The 16,764-nt window shown below is 39.8% G+C and overlaps 2 protein-coding genes across 4 annotated transcripts in view; one reads left to right on the forward strand and one right to left on the reverse strand.

The window, feature by feature from the left end:
* LOC145456089 (uncharacterized) overlaps nucleotides 1-14,802 on the reverse strand; it is a 43,338-nt gene extending 28,536 nt beyond the window's left edge. The window contains exons 1-10 of one of the 3 annotated variants that reach the window (XM_080334129.1): nucleotides 14,583-14,802; nucleotides 11,277-12,138; nucleotides 9,772-9,937; nucleotides 9,217-9,310; nucleotides 8,682-8,885; nucleotides 8,267-8,396; nucleotides 7,253-7,369; nucleotides 6,697-6,810; nucleotides 5,841-5,978; nucleotides 5,521-5,595 (exon numbers count right to left, since the gene is read on the reverse strand). In XM_080334129.1, coding sequence (XP_080190255.1) covers nucleotides 5,521-5,595; nucleotides 5,841-5,978; nucleotides 6,697-6,810; nucleotides 7,253-7,369; nucleotides 8,267-8,396; nucleotides 8,682-8,885; nucleotides 9,217-9,310; nucleotides 9,772-9,937; nucleotides 11,277-12,138; nucleotides 14,583-14,704 — 2,022 coding nt within the window. In that variant the 5' untranslated portion in view covers nucleotides 14,705-14,802. Of the gene's footprint in view, nucleotides 1-5,520; nucleotides 5,596-5,840; nucleotides 5,979-6,696; nucleotides 6,811-7,252; nucleotides 7,370-8,266; nucleotides 8,397-8,681; nucleotides 8,886-9,216; nucleotides 9,311-9,771; nucleotides 9,944-11,276; nucleotides 12,139-14,582 lie in introns of all 3 variants that reach the window. The other 2 variants (XM_080334128.1, XM_080334127.1) reach the window with 2 other exon arrangements.
* On the forward strand, nucleotides 1,163-5,136 carry LOC145456093 (uncharacterized). The gene is made up of 5 exons (XM_080334133.1): nucleotides 1,163-1,578; nucleotides 2,416-2,502; nucleotides 2,643-2,825; nucleotides 3,402-3,627; nucleotides 4,654-5,136. Exons 1-5 carry the CDS (start codon nucleotides 1,252-1,254, stop codon nucleotides 4,860-4,862), a joined length of 1,032 nt encoding a protein of 343 aa, XP_080190259.1. The 5' UTR covers nucleotides 1,163-1,251; the 3' UTR covers nucleotides 4,863-5,136.
* Nucleotides 14,803-16,764: the final 1,962 nt, after the last annotated feature.

A 16,764-nucleotide genomic window follows, 5' to 3' on the forward strand; every position in this document is an offset into this window, starting at 1 on the left:
TAAATGAAAATTTCGCAATGTCAATTTGATGTTGATTTCGTTCATGTCCAGTGTCCACCAATCCTACCACCAAACCCAGATAGCTTGCCTGTTTCCAGAGTAGGATAAAGCAGAAGTACTCAAAAAGCTACTATGTGTGGCGTACAAAAGTTGCAGAGACTAAAAATTAATGACACAAAATAAATATCCCGCAATCACACACAGCATGATTAGCATAATATGCGTAATGCATGATATTCAAAACAAATTCGAATTTGCAGGCTTGTTCTTGGCAGTCAGAATTCATTAACATCTTCTTGACAGAGAGTGATGAGCAAATATTCTATCATTTCTCCATTTCACTTTTAACCCAGTACATTTCTTTTCAAAATAGACAATGAAAATTATTTGGAAATTGCCCATTTCAATCATCACTTACGTCACAAAGTGGAGATGTGTTTCATCACAATATGAGTAACGTAGCAACAAATTCGACGAAAACCTTTAAACTGTCATGTTACCACCAACGTTGACACTAGAATGAATTGGTGTTAAAACAGAATTGTCGGGTATCTTTTCCTAACACAATATTAATGGATTACCGTTAATTGTAGGCCGCAGCATTCAATTTAAGTACAGAAGATAATAGCGCTTTCGTAAGCGTGACAAACATGTTTGAATAATCACTAACATCTATGATATCACCTGTTAAAAGCAGGCAAACTTGTAGACTCCTAATACTTTAGTCATCATCACATGAATAAGTCCGGCAAACCTGAAGCATTGCTGAACAGTTCGCACTCAAACTACAGGGCGCTGAACTGAAATTGTCAGCGTCAACAGAAACTTGCAGGTAACATCAGAAAGGATTAGACTATAAATTGCGATAGTTATTATTTCAGATAGGCCTACTGCTGTGTAACAAAATTGAGATAGCTAGTGAGTTATATTGTTATTATTTTGCCGGTAATAAAAATGAGTGGAACACACTTTTTGAGCAAATACTATTTATATTTGATGAGTTGATTATAGGTAGCTACAACTCAATACATATTGATAAACTGATATTCATGTTTTCGTTTTCATTTACCTGAAAATTACTGTAAGAGCCACAACTAGCATTGGTTGAAGTATAATAGATCAAAATTTAGTTCATACTATTGACAGAAAATTGGCAACAACATTGGTATGGATGAGAGTTTAGTTCTGCAATTTTATGGATCTTTTTTATTCTGATAGATTGGAAGAACCTCGCAATTAACAAAGAAGACTATGACAACAACTCCATTGTTATTAATCGTTATTTTGATATGCTATTTCGGACACGCCAAGTGCCAGTCGTATTGCGACGTATGCGATTGCCAACCAGATAACACAAATCCAGCAGTTGTGCAATGCATTGGACCGGCGAATTTGACAACGTTTCCAGCAAACATCTCCACATCTGTAATATCTCTGGCAGTCAGTGGCACGTCAATAACCCGACTCGCCACAAACGACTTGGACGGCATGTCAAATTTGATCGACCTTACCATAATTAACAACAAACAGTTGACTACGATCGAAGACGGAGCCTTTCGGGATTTGTCAGCACTGCCGGTATTGTACGCATTTGTAGTCACTAGGCTAACGGCGTAACCAGGGTGAAGGTGTAACGTGAATGGCACTAATGCTGAGTTGTCTTTTAGTATGGTAGCCTACATACCAGAAATATTGTTGCTTTTATGCTACCAATAATTTTACTTCTACATCCGGACATCTATGTTCGTTTATATTTATTAAAAAAGAAAACATACAAAAATATGTCAATTAATAGTAAGACAGTGGTGGAGTGGACGCCTGCACTTTAGAAGGTTGTAGTAAATGTTGGTGAATATTTGATACAACGTCAAAATAAGAAGTTCTAGTATAAATACTCTACAATTCCACTGGATCATCTGTATAGAGCACAGTATTACTGTGCTTTGAATGGTATTATTCACGGCCAAATTTATTTATCCTAGTAAAAATCGACTACTTTTTATATATCTTCACACAAATTATGTGTTGTACACTGGCACCTCTGCCTGACAATTTGCATGTGATACCAACGATACAGGTGACCCGTATAGAGGGCATTACGTTTTCGCAATCTATACGATGCTGTCATAGCTATATTCAGGTGTAAACCCTGTGTAGTGTAGTGTAGTGTAGTGTACCACAAGTCAGGGTATAAGTATATGGTGCAAAAACATCAAGGACAAAAATACATAACTTCCTATTTATAGTGTGGAAGTGTATCAGAAACATAGGAATCGTAAATCTAAATACTTCATTTTACTGTTAGTTAGAATATTTTGTCACACACACACCGATTATATAAGTTATTGTTTATTATTATTACTTCATTATTAAAAAGGTTTGATGAGTCCTAACTGAATGACTGTATCATTATAGGACTTGAATCTGCAAGGAAACTCCATATCTGAGATAACTGCGTCCACGCTCGATGGTTTAGCAAAAGTTTCAAAACTTAATGTGGAAGTAAGTAGCCGTAAATTTTACCAATTAGTTATATATTTATATCAAGTATACTTTGCTGTTTCTTAGTCGGTATCGCTAGTTTACGTATATCATAGTTTGGATTTTATGCTAAAGTATTCACATAATTACCTATTTTACAGAGCAATTCGATCACATCCCTTCCGAACAATATCTGTACCAGTCTGCCATCACTCGAAACAGTATTGGCGTCGCAGAATTCGTTACTGACCGTCGGAGAAAGGGTTTTTGCCGGATGTCAGGATATCGTGCACATAGACCTTTCCGACAACCAAATAGCCATAATCGCCGAATTTGCTTTTCAGGTATTGGCCATAAATTATTATCAATGTAGTTTTGCAGTATATTTGCATATCGGTTTACACGCTTTAAACCAATTACCCATGGAGAAAGCGAAATTACACATCATCCAGGCTGCTTTTTCAAACAGAACTGGGTGGATATTGAGTCGTATCTAATTCGAAATACAACTGGACATAATCCCTAAATTACACAGATACATAGAAAACTCATATACCAAGTAACAGGTCTCAAAGAGATGCTGCTACCAAAATTTATTGGACAAAATGACGATTTGGAGGGTAAAGGTTTGCCGACCTACAATTTGGGTTTGGAAGAGGAGAATATAATCGTTGTTTTAGATCACAATGAAACGATCCTTTGATCTAACTCCAGAAAATACTGAACCAGGCACCTCAAAATTACCTTTTTCTGATAAAGTTCCCGAGTACATCGCCACTTTAGTCGTGGGCTTTAATTTTTGACCGGCTTAGTCGTGTTTGAAATTTGTACTCGACTTAATTTACACTAGGCAGTAGATAAAAACTGGTGTAATATTCTTCAGTACAACATCATAGAAGCTTCGTAACATTTCATTTCAGAACTTGTCGAGTCTCAACATGCTAGAGATAACGGCAAATCCGTTAACAAACTTCTACAGTGCATGGATAGCAAACAAGACGTCTTCGTTCAAGTTGGCACTTCCCGACAACTTCACCTGCACGCAACAGTTGAAAGGCGAATACGAAAAAATGCTTCAGAGTCACCCGCTCACAATCGGATGCAACTCGTCAGAAAAGTTTTGCCCAAGATGCCTAAATTACGGAGGTATTACAAAAATGCTGTTTCGGTCCCTAACTGGTGGCACAGCCGTTGCAGCTAGCATTAATATCTGCATCAGCTTTTGATGTATTTACGACTACGGAAACCTAGGCTCAATCTGAGCAATGCTCAATGCACCAGCAAGCAACTTGGATTAACGCGTACCAATTAATGAATCTGATTTGTGTTTGAACGCAAATGATTCCAGATATTCAAACAGGTCAAGCTGTGCGCAGGGTTGTAATGACTCGACTCGAGTCGCGATTTTTTGGTGACTCGACTTGACTAGAGTCATTTTCTTAAAAATGGAAAATGACTCGACTCGAGTCAATTTGTGCATTGACTCGACTTGTACTTGAGTCATTGAGCATGATTCGTACCAAGTCATATGACTCGAGACATACACTATTATTTTTTCGTCTATCAGTACTGGTACTTGAAAATGCTACTAGAAACTTAAAAGTGAGGAAAATTACTACATTATGAACGCGAAGCATTCGACATCACCGAGCAGAGCTGTAAACAGTGGGTTTCACGTAACATTAACTCGGAACTGAACGGTCAACACAATGACTTGGACTCGGACTCGAGTCAAAACACTATGACTCGAACTCGAAACTCTACTCCGTGACTTGGACTCGGACTTGACTCGGTGCTGCATTGAAAATGACTCGACTTGACTCGATTTAAAACTATAAAAGTGAGATTGACTTGTGACTTGGAGCCTTGTGACTTGGTTATAACCCTGGCTGTGCGTTTTTTCAATTGGTAACGAAAAAATGATCAATCTAATGACATTCTGAGTATCAATCACATTCGCTTGATACAGTTCACGATATAAACCTGTAAAGAGCCTCCATGTGCAGGTACAACTGTGCAATTCGGTGGACAAATGTGACTCGGGCAGTCTCAAAAAACTGCCATCCTCTAGCGATGGGCTGACATTTTCTGGAGAACCACATAAGATAAATCACATGCTTTAAACTCGAATGCATCACCCCCTTACCGTCGGTAACCAATTTTACGAAACAGGTAGAGCACTGATCAACATCACAATGGAGGAGTTAACGGCGACGACAACAATGGTGACGTCACAACACAAGACAACCGCACCAAATCATACCACCAATCATATCAAATCCAATACAACATCCGGTGGACAAAGTCTTGTCGCACGACCAAGCCGGTTGATTTTGCTTCTCATCATATCCACATTTTTTTTCATTTTTTGCTGTAACTGATCGATATCGGCAGTATTGATTACTCGCTGATGTCAAACAGCATGGTGACAAAGAGATGTCTCTATGGTTCAGTCACAGTTACGGGCTAGTGGAAAGTGTCCATTGTGTATGTTTAATATGCTTTATAAGATCAGGAAATATTGACGCGCCCGAAAAATTTTAGATCTAGAGAAATTCCCTGACGGAGACCAACCAGTGAACGCATGATTTTATAGCATTGCCATTACAGCACGCTTTGTACTTGTATAACGAAATAAAATATGTGTATCACTACTCTGCAGAGACGATCCCATGCCAGAGTCGATATTGAGATTATGAGATTTTGTCAGGAAATTTTGTCCTGAAAATATTTTAGTGCTCTCAATTAAAACCATCCAGGGGCTCAAAATTCATTCGAATCATGAGAGATTTTGGTACAGGAGTTACGAATCTCGCAACACCGACCACAGACTCGCAAACATTCGATTTTTGATGAAATTACTCCCGTAACGCACTTTCAAGTTTGCGTGGAGTAACGGCGCCTGCACTCGTTGCCCGCGAAAGGGCAAGTGACTGCTTCCTTTATAATCCTACCATATGTGTTAGCGGGCAGAAAAACAGCCTATTAAAATAGCGTAATCGCTACAAGGTTTATATATATATCAGGCCTACAGGTCACCTTTTCTTTCTTCAGCTGCTCTTGGAGGGACTTCTTTTCCTTCACCAAATCCTGAGAGAATTTCTTCTTTTGTTGCTAGAGAAAATAGAACTTGATCGCAAAATCCTGATTTAATCATTATAAAGCGTGTTATCACTGGTCAGATTCAGTATAAAACCTGAACACGGAACAATGAACATACTGAATAATTCAAGATTTAGTAGAGTTTAAGATCGAAAAGATATTCATTGATAACATAGATGGCAAAGCCGCATAAAATTCATGGTGAAAAGCACAATTCGAACTACAAAACCACGACACAGACTGCAACATCCACGCACCTCAGCTGAGTCCTGCGTCTCTTCGATTTTCGTCGTCAATTTTTTGATGTCCGCCACCATGGCTTGTTTGTCGTTCAACAGCTTTTCGATCGACGCGTTCTTTTGATCGAGAACCCGCGATATTTCATGAGTCTTGAGCTAAACGACAAGGCGCATTGTCACTGATCTTCAACCGCTGTCCACGAGAACAACGTCGCTGACATGCAGCGTCTGGAACGGCCACTGCAAGACTACAAGAGTCGTGATACTGGGACGTGGCAAAAGTTGCTATTCAAGTAGTTTAGAAGTAATGCTGTAAACTGATACTCAATTACAAGTACCAATATCCAAGACGTGTAAAACTACTTCAATTGGAAGTAGAAAATGAAAAGGCGTGAACGAACTCAGGTAAATAGCTTCAAATGGTAGATGTGATCAAGGGTTGTGTACATTTTAGCACTTATTCTGCCGCGGCTACTTTAGAAATTGCAAGATATATCTTCGGGACTAACGCAAAACGGACCATGATATTACAAATAGATAGAATCTACGAAAATATATTCAGTTTCCGTGGCCTATTTCCAGCGGTTCTTTATGAAAGGGATGCATACTTTCTACTTTTTAAAATCCGAATTTTACAAAGTAAGTAGTTTTGCTTAAATGTGGAAGTAGTCGGATGACTAAGTAGCGAAAATAGGCAAAACCAACGAGTACTTCAAAAAAAGTAGAAGTACTTCGGTAATGACCACTAAGGTCATATTTTCAGTTCTTTTTGGCATGATATTCTTAGCACAAGTAAGCTTACAAAAAGTGTAATACAGATCTATACAGAGATAGCGTGCGCATAGAATGATTATTCTCAAACTTCCATGCATACTTGGAAGGTTTGCTGCAGTAACGTTTGCTCCTCCTCTTTGAGCAGAAGCTTCTCCCGAGTCATCGACAATTCTTCCAAAGCCTTCGTAAATTTCGACTTGAGCTCGGCCACGACCTAACCGTGATTAGTAGATGTTACATGTCAGCAGTTCCCAAAGCATAAGTTGCGCATGGTAAAAATTTGGATCGCAACTCGGCTTTTTAAGCTTCATCAATTCAATTATATAGTTCAATTCATCAATAGTTCATTCATTTACGCAAAATTTGAGAGGCTAAAAAAGTTTGGGAACCACTCTTATAGGCTAAATGACTTTACAGGACATGACATGGAGTATAGAGATATCTTCCTTGCCTACTGCCAGTGCGATTGCGCAGAGCCCAAAAAATTCGTTTATCATAAAGTCACAGGAACATTTGGAGATAGAATTGCTTCCTTGTCCGCTGGCAATTCTTATTCACAGGCAAAATAAGATGCATGAGTCAATTTGTGAAGATATCATATAATATCATCATATCTTATTCAGCCAATGACCCAAGCATAAAAAAAAGATAGATACCCGACTCTTTTGATCCAACTCAGACGTCAGCTTTGTTTTTTCTTCGGTCAACGATTGGACGGAGTTCACCAGGCTTTGCTCGTGATTCTTCCACCCGCCAACTACTTTTGCCAGAGTCTGAAACGGCCGCCGTTAATCAATTGAGCAATTGCTGAAGAATTTTCTACAGCCCCATTTGTTTGATATGACATGCCGATTCTACCATGCGGCGGCCATGACGATAAGTTCAATGAACAAAATCGCCACTAAATGAAGAGATAAGTCTATCAGGAGTAGAAAAAACTCACACTTGATTTATAAGCGAACTTGAGGTCAGTAAGGAAATACTTCTACATTTTGGAGTACTCAAGTAGGTTTTGCGTCTTGTTTTACTTACTCAGTTGTTTTTAGACTACTTCCACTTCCGATTAACAGTTCTTTAGGCAAAACCACTCTTTTCACACTTTGGATTTTGTAAAGTAAAAACTATCTTTGAGAATTATGTTTGCGTCACTTTTGTGAGTGAAACTGACATCACAACCACTCGAAATAGCCCCTATTCCATAAACCGAGCATATTTTCGGAAATCGCGTCTATTTGTATTAGTCATTTTTCGTTAGTCACAAAGATTTCAAAAGTAGCGTAGATCAACTGCTAGAAACATGTCACCCCTCGACCAAATCTACTTTTGAAACTACTTACTGAGTACTGCACGAAAACTGGTCCTTCCGACTCGAGGCTAAAGTTTATGTCTAGTGGCAAAAATTGAAAAAGCAATAATAAAATGGATGACACTACTTCAAGAGAGCCAACCATTCAACCCACGGCTGTTATCCACAAATCCACAGAAATTATATTGAAGTGGATATATCTTTGGTCGGTTTGGTTGCGTTGTCACAAGGCCCGCCTGTACTGGCCAAAACTGCTGATACGTATCATTCTCCGTCGAGAAATATCCAATTCGGTAACGATATATTTGAATTGACACACTATTATTACCGTAGCGGTATTGAAATTAGATTGTTTACAACACACCTTGTCAAGCTGCTCAATCATCATATCTTTCTTCCTGGTCACGGACTGACCAACGGCAAGTTCTTGCTGGATCTCAAGTATTCTGTTCTGCAGGTTTTGAATGTGCTTCTCGCAATGATTGCGACGATATCTAGCGGAAAAGCAATCAAAATATTATCCTCTGCAAATAGTGAACAGACCAAAGTGACAATAAACATGGCAAGTACTAGGCAAACTAACTGCGATATTTTGTACATTGTTTTACTTCTACTTCAACTATCTTTGACTTATCTTGGAGATAGGCATTTCCATCACATCAGAAAAGACTACTTGGACCACCTCTCAGGTTTAAATTAACGATGCTATTATCAAACACATTCCCTGCGACATGAAAATGATTTGAAAATCGTACCAACGCTAGGACGAGAAAACTCACCTCTCTTTTTCCAAAGTGTCTCGCAGTATCGCGATTTCCGCCGTCATGCTCGAGTCCGCGACCGGCCTATCTGTCGCGACAGGGGGCTGTATTTTGTTGCCTTTAAGCAAGCTGAATATGCTCGAGGTGGCGCTGTCAATCAATGCTTCCATGTCGTCGTGGGCCGCGTCGGAGCTTAGTGCAGACGGATCGTAAGGCTTTGCGCTGAATAGATGCGACCGTTTAAAATTCAACGTATATTTTCACAGAGTCTTTGAAAATCCCCCAACTGTCAGGGTCAATATTTCTGATTATGATGGAATAGTCGCTAGAAATTCAACGAAATGCTAAACTCATAATTGCTGAAACGTTTTCAAACACTATAAAAATTCTATTGGTTACCCTTACCCTGTCCCACAAAGCACTGGGAATGAAAATTACCCAAACAGTCTCTGGCAAGCTACGAGGAGGGTGATGCTGGAATGCATACCAACACCATAGAGACAAAAATTATGTCACAAGAAATATTTGAAAAATGAAACTTCTTTCCGTCTACCTGAGCAGAGTCGCCGTGTCACAGCTTTGGGGTGAATTCGACGGTTCGTTTTCACGATTCTGAAAATCATCGTCTGTTGTGCCTGGTGCAGTATCTGTGAAACAAGCTTGCGTATGAAATTTATCAGTGTTTAAGCTAGAACTTTATATCGGCTACATTTCTCCAGATGGATAAGCGACATACGTACAAGGGTACACTTGATTAAAATGCTTTTTGTCTTATATGGATTTTTGTGCACTCACCATAAATAGTAGCTTTTGAGCGATACAGCTTTAAATTTCTTTTTACCAGATCGATTAAAGTCTAAGGAGTCTTCACACTTCACAGTAGGGTAGAATAGACCGTCTCATTCAATCCAAAATTATAAATATTGTATGATTATTATGGTACAGATACAAACTTACAACCAACTCAGTGCAAATTATCTACGAAAATTAATTGATGTACCTGCTGATGTTGTGGACAGGCTGACATCAGACATGTACCATTCTCAGCAATATAGCGGTACCCATATACTGAACGGCGTACATGAATGAATCAAATATCAAATCTTACAGTTCACGCCATCCATTTTCAGCATGCCTTGCAAATGGTTTCTGATCGCCTCCATATTTCCGATATTCATTTGCCCCTCCGTGGTCATTAATGGCACGGCTACCGGCTCAAGCTTTCTGCGAGTTTCCCTCTCCGAATTTTTGATTGTTTTCTGATCATTCGTGGTCTTCTTCTGTAAAATCCAATCATGCATGCAGAGAGTGCTTTTACAAAGCATTATTGTACATCAGTGGTTCTTAACTTTTTTGTCTTCGCGGACCGCTTTTGGACCGTCACGGACCCCCGAAGTTTTGATTCAAATTTAGCTCAATTATCGTGCAATCATCATCTGTCTTGTGCAAATGATATCAGCAGGCTAGTAATAAACAGCAACAAAGTGACTTTTCTTGAAAATAACATCATACTATTTATGTAGAAATTGTGTTGACTTTTATTATTCCAAAGTGAATTTAGCAACTGCATTTCTTGAAATACATGGCCGTGTCTTGGAAAAACGCGCTTTCGATTTGATATGAGCGACTGCAGAAAATCCATCTCCTAACGTTTCAGACGACACATTTGGGTATGATCGCAACAAACATGGCACCAAAATTGACAAGCAATTTTTTTTAATGAACACATAACGTCAAACCTGGTCATTTCAATCTAGCAGCTCATCTTGAACTTATTATGGAAAAATGGTCGTGTATATCACAGGGGAAAATGGATATTTGCAAACATTTTGAAGTCACCATGATTGACCTTGCTAATCCAACTTTCTACTTTTCCCTAACAAAATATCTCTAGACAGCAAAATATATGTAATTACGTATCAGTAGGCTACTAATAATAAGGCAATTAAAATGAGTTTGTACAGTAGGATATTTCATCTCTGACGGCCATTCTGTTGATGCGAGTTCTGGAGATTTACTAGTAATGAAGCGAAACTGCCTGGTGATTTTCCTAATATAAAAATTGCAAATTAGGTTATGAACAATTTTGTAAATTAAGAGGCTTCGCGGACCCCCTGAAAATGCTTCGCGGACCATTGGTTGAGACCCACTGTCGTACATTAACAGTTGAAGTAACAATAATCAATTTTGTGATATAACCATAGTGTTTTGCAATCAAGTCGCCTTTGCCTGCAACATTGTTCTATTCCAACAAGAGTCCCCCTGATATCCAATGATAAGGATAAGATTATCACAATGAACAATGGCTAAACTCGAACCAATATACATTTTCACAACCTACCCCGTCTCAACTATTTTGCAAATGTAACTTGAATTCTGGCCAGGGCAACACAAACTTGGGAAATAATTTCACAAATATAGGTGTGAAGTCAAAAATTAAGTCACAACCAAGTTTCTGATGTCACTTTTCATCAGGTACTGGTGACTGTGTCATTAATATATTAATTGCTAAGTCGAGTCGATGTGAATGGTCATACACTAGGCCTGCAGGATCACAGCGCCCAGGAATTTCTAGCGAATAGGCGGATAGTAAACCTGTTGCATATTTCTCACCGTATGAACAGTAGATTTCTTCGAGACGGCGGCTTTCTTTGTGTTCTCAACAGGCGGCTTTGCACTTTTCCTACCAAAGTCTCTCCTCTCGAGATTTCTTTTCACGTTGCCTTTCCGCTTTTTGATTTGAAAACCCCCGTCTTTTTCAGCCTGATTAGACACAATTGAAACAGCCTTTGCCGGGGCGTTAGGCTTTCCAACCGCCGCTGACTTGGAATTGAGGTCAGACAGTTTGAGATCGTACTCCAAATTAAACAGAGACGCTAAGGGGTCGGCGGATGCACTACTTTCCATTTGCTGAAGAAACTCATTAAGCTTTTGCCGTTCTTTCTCGTTTCGAGGTACTTTCAAGGAACTGAATAGAGACGCTTCGGCAGTTAACGCTGCGTCTTCACAAAGGCTGACACGGTAAGAAGGTTGCTTTGTAGGAGAGCATTCCGAGCGTGATGGGCTGACAAGGAAATCCTGACGGGACGTCTGTATAGTTGGTGTGAATTTTTGTAACGGACTTTGCGGTCGGACATTTTCCTTGCCCTGGGAATCGACAGATTTTGACATCGAATTGTCTTCGAATCGAACTTGTTTAGACGGTGATGCTGCTTTTAACGGGGTTAAAGACAAAGGAGTGTTTCCGGCGGAATTATACCCGAACAAATCGCCTCTGGACTTCTTGGCATTGCTCTCGGCTTCTTTTTGTAACTTCAAACTTGACGCCAGCGATTCTTGGATGTGCTTTGTAATTTCGTGCGCTGAATTACTCAATGCTCCGGTAGTTTTTACAGGCGACGAGAAATCTGAGAGCTTCATCGGTGATAGGACCGTAGAATCAGATGACTTTGACAGTGATGAGTTCATCGATTCGCTAAAAAAATTCAAAATTAGAAGGCATTTAGTACTCAGTGAAAAATCGTAATCATTATCCCACATTGAAGCATTAACACTAGAACGATCAAGTGGCTTTTTTGACGCATTTTCATTTTTGAAGAGCTGGCATTCAGTCAAATCCTACGCTGTTCGGCTGAAACTTCTTGACTTTTATTTATTTTATGTAGGCCACCTTACCTATGATTTTCATCACTCATCTAGTACAAATAAAAAAGTTATACACAGAACTACCTACAGCTACCGAGTGGATTTTTTGACGCATTACAGTTTTTCTACCTTAAAGCATCGCAGTTTCATATTCTTGAAAGTGGTTATGTATCTGCTAAACGCAGAAAAGTCGTTTGTAACAACAGAACTTTGTTAATATCGACTTGGTCTAACTGTGTTAGCAACAACATCCCTTGTAATAGAAGGCTGTGGATCTTCCTCGTTCGGAGTCACCAAAGCTCTGTAATATTATATTTCTGAAGCTCAGCGTGTTACAGGACATGACATTTGAAATGTACCATTAGACTAAGCCGATATCTGTATTGTCCATACTAATATACTAGGGTTGTACAAGGGCAAAGGGCCTTTGCTCTGGTCTACGAAATGGATCTTCGGGGGGAGAGGGAGCTGGATCTAGTAAATTGAATGCATATGAGTACTGAGGGCATGAGGGCATTATGTTTAGTCAGACCCTCTCGAGGAACAGGTTTATGGAACTCATGAGCTCTATTGACATATGGAGTAAAAAAAGGTGTAGACTCAATAAAAATAATATTGTTTTCGTTTATTACATGGTTGAAATGCCAGCAAATAATTAGGGTAAAATGTCAGATGGTGGACGCTGCTACTATCAAGTATTTGTACAAGGGCGTCTCATATTTAGGCAAGGATAGGACAGGTCACCTCTTCTATAATCTATACATTTGCAAAGCATAGTAATGTGAAGAGTCTGGTGTAATCAATCTCGAAACAATGTTACGTGAATGTGGCTGTATGCGCTTGGAGAAGCAAACAAAGTCCCAGTTGACACTATTGTCAAAAGTTGCTTGAAGCCACCCAGGACCAGAAGGAACACAGGCAGCTTCATGTAGCCACACTTTTCAAAGCTATCATCTTGTTGATAAGCGTAACGGCGAGATGCCAGTGTAGAGACCGAAGTTGTACACATATATATTGAGTTCACTCCAACCGGAGGTAACTGTTTCCTTCAGAAACAACACAAACAAGAAACCAGTGACGGTAAATGTAATAACGAAACAAAACCGGGGGGATATTATTGGCCAGGTTGCAAGGCAGTATTCTATGAGGGTACCACCAAGTCAACGATGGTCGGTGCATGTTTTCTTAGAATGTGAATGATCTTCTACTTGCCAAAATGCCGGTACTATACTTATCTGATAAGCTTTGTGATATGTCACCAATATGGTGATGTGGCTAAAGCGGATCTGGAACCTACTCCAAATTTTTGAAGAACGCGCTCAAATACCAAATGCGCACCAGAACAACACTGATATGTTACACCAAAAAACGGTGATTTGTTATATAAGTGTTGCACTGAGGTGTGTCTAAAATATTGCAAGTAGCTGTGAGCGCAATAAACAATGGTTTCTGATGCCGTTTGTTGAGATTTATGCTGATTTTTAGCTCCGTTGAATGCATTTAATCGAAGAAAATTCAACATGCGTCAAAAAAGCCACAAGGTAGTTCTAGGTAGTTCGAAGTTCCGGTAGTTCTAGTGTTAATCCTAGCCTAACAGAAAATAGAATGGAATGGAATGACCCATAAACCAGATAGAGCTGACTGAACATGGTAAATTGCACATATCTGCAGTTCCATAAAGGTGATATGTAGTACGTAGTAAGTAAGAAGGTAGCTGCAATGAGGGATATTTTAGAATTTAAATCGATAATTGTACAAATAAACCCTACTGGAATCTCGGTACATTTTGCCTGATATAACAGGTGAGCAGCAACGATTCTCCAAGTTCAAGTAATTTAATAAAAAATAATGAAAAAATAAAACATAGTGTGAGCACAGGACACCGCTAATAAACATGGTTGTGTAAACTGGGAGCACAGAACGATAGTATTTGTGATTATATTTTTTTGTGGTTAGGATAACAATGAATAATTTCTTCCATTATTTATTCACACTCCCTAGTGCGGTTCATCGGACGGTTTACAATACATGAGTCTAGACACTACAGTATTCGTGTATAAGTGTGAACCAGAAACAAAAATTAATGAAATCTTGAAATTCGAAAAGAAATGTGGGGCTACCTGCCGACTTGGATTGCCCCATATTTGAATACATTCACAAAATAAAATCTATTACATTCACAGAAAAGCATTTACAAGCAGGAGACCACAAGTATTATAAGTATCATTCGAATTCTCATACATCATCATTGATCATTCGAATTTCAGATTATACCTTTCTTGAACATCCTCTTTGGCGAGGTTTCTTTCCAAGTGAGACCGGCGAGGAGTACTTGTTGATGAATTGCATAATGGCTCTATTCCAATGAGGAAGTCTCGCTCCTGGGCACCATCCATTGCCTCAACGCAGCTCGAACCCAACAGCGATAACAGGAACGTTGATTTAAACCTCCCCCCCTCCTAACGCTTGCACAACGGCCTATTTAGTGTTTACGAAATGTGCGACATCTGACGGACATCGAATACACAGTAGAAAGAACATCCGGCCGCTAGTCGTGATCATCATCATCATCATCATCATTGCTTTAATAGCAATTTTTATCAGTTCAATACACCACAAAATGCGATACAATGAAAAGATAGGAAGGTGTCGAAGCGACTTGGAGTAGTCTATGGAATTAGACACCCACCTTGGCCTAGGCGATGTAAACAGGAGTCATGCACAGTTGCACGCTGAATGAAAAGCGCACAAGTAGCCTACAACACACGCGCGTCCACGTCGTCCAAATATCATATGATCGACCGAAAAGATCATCGCTCTAACAAATATGCCGGACCTGATATGTGGAACAGTATCCCGCCAGCCATCCGGCAGTCGACGAGTATGTCCACATTCAAGTCGAAATACAAGCAATTACTACCAAATAAATACAGTCCATCCTCAAAATTACCGGACCACGACTGACCTATCGATCTCGCTTCCCATGACATGCCGCCCTATTTCTTGTCGCTTCCTTTTTCTATACTATCTTTCTTACTTTCATTCAGTGTACATGCCTCCTCTTTACATCGCCTAGGCCAAGGTGGGTGTCTGATTCCATAGACAACTCCTAGTCGCTTCGACATCTTTCCTTTCTTTTCATTGTATCGCATTTTTTGTGGTGTATTGAACTGATAAAATTGCTAATAAACCAATGATGATGATGATGATGAAGTAAAGAAGATAGTATAGAAAAAAGCAAGCAACTAGAAATGGAGTGGCATGTCATGGAAGGCGAGATCGAGTCGTGGTCCGTTAATCTTGATTATGGACTATAGTATTCATTTAGTAGTAATTGCTTGTATTTCGACTTGAATGTGGACCTGGACATGCTCGTCGACTGTCGGATGACAGGCGGGATACTGTTCCACACATCAGGTCCGGCATATTTGATGGAGCGATGATCTTTTCGGTCGATCATATGATATTTGGACGACGTGGACGAGCGTAGGTTGTAGCCTACTTGTGCGCTTTTGATTCCGAGGTAAAAATGTCATTGAAATATTTGGGGAAACGACCGCGGTGGAACTCATACCTAAACTTGGAATGTGGCGAGATAGCGCAGTGGTATAATCCGCGGCTGCAACACCAATGGGTGCGGGTTCGAGTCCGACCATGGTCGACTTCCGAATTCCGATACCTAAGTGTTGGAGGTTTACCTAGGCTCCTCCTCGTCACCTCATCCGTGTACGCGGTGTCTTACAAAAGCCTAGAGGTGGGCCGTGCTATAAGTCGGCAGTTACGGAAAATAAAAAGAATATCGGCCTGGTGTAAATGACCATAGTAGTCGACAAACACCATGAATGCCCCAAAAACAAACAAACAAACAAACCTAAACTTGGCGATTTCTAGTTTCAGCATATCTTCTCTGTTTAGGACACGGAATCTCTTCAGAAGCGACTTGTTGGAAGGACAACCAGGCCCCATTGGAGCCCTAGCTATGATACGGAGTAGGCTACCTTATGTTGTAGTTTTTGCAGTGGCTCGAGTGCACTTTTACTGGTATTGTGTACTTGATAAGCGCGTAGTTCGGGGATGTACTGTTGGGGTTACCTACCAATAATAGAGGTCGAACGATTATCGACCTGTCCGATTATCGAGGCCGACATTTGGAACCTCACCCATCATCAATATTATATATATAACAAAAATTCAAAAATATTGGAAATTTAATGCTCCGTGTTCCCAATCTTAAGAAATCGACAACGAAAAGGGTGATGTGGCAGATTTAACCTTGCAAGGCGAGTTTAACTGGGTGTCTGGGTGATCACTGATCAATGATCATGCAGAGAAACAGGGTTGTAATGACTCGAGTCACGATTTTTTTATGACTCGACTTGACTCGAGTCATTTTCTTGAAATGGGAAAATGACTCGACTCGACTCGAGTCAATATTTGGATTGACTCGACTTGTACT

This window comes from Botryllus schlosseri, chromosome 14, assembly GCF_051294905.1.
Source record: "Botryllus schlosseri isolate E-star chromosome 14, Bs_hap1, whole genome shotgun sequence".
NCBI lineage: Eukaryota > Metazoa > Chordata > Ascidiacea > Stolidobranchia > Styelidae > Botryllus > Botryllus schlosseri.

Bases quoted from the DNA above. Each gene is read 5' to 3' on its own strand.
- LOC145456093 (XM_080334133.1), top strand. From the start codon at position 1,252: ATGACAACAACTCCATTGTTATTAATCGTTATTTTGATATGCTATTTC. The intron at 1,579-2,415 runs GTATTGTACGCA...GTATCATTATAG, and splicing joins GGGATTTGTCAGCACTGCCG to GACTTGAATCTGCAAGGAAA. The intron at 2,503-2,642 runs GTAAGTAGCCGT...CCTATTTTACAG, and splicing joins TTTCAAAACTTAATGTGGAA to AGCAATTCGATCACATCCCT.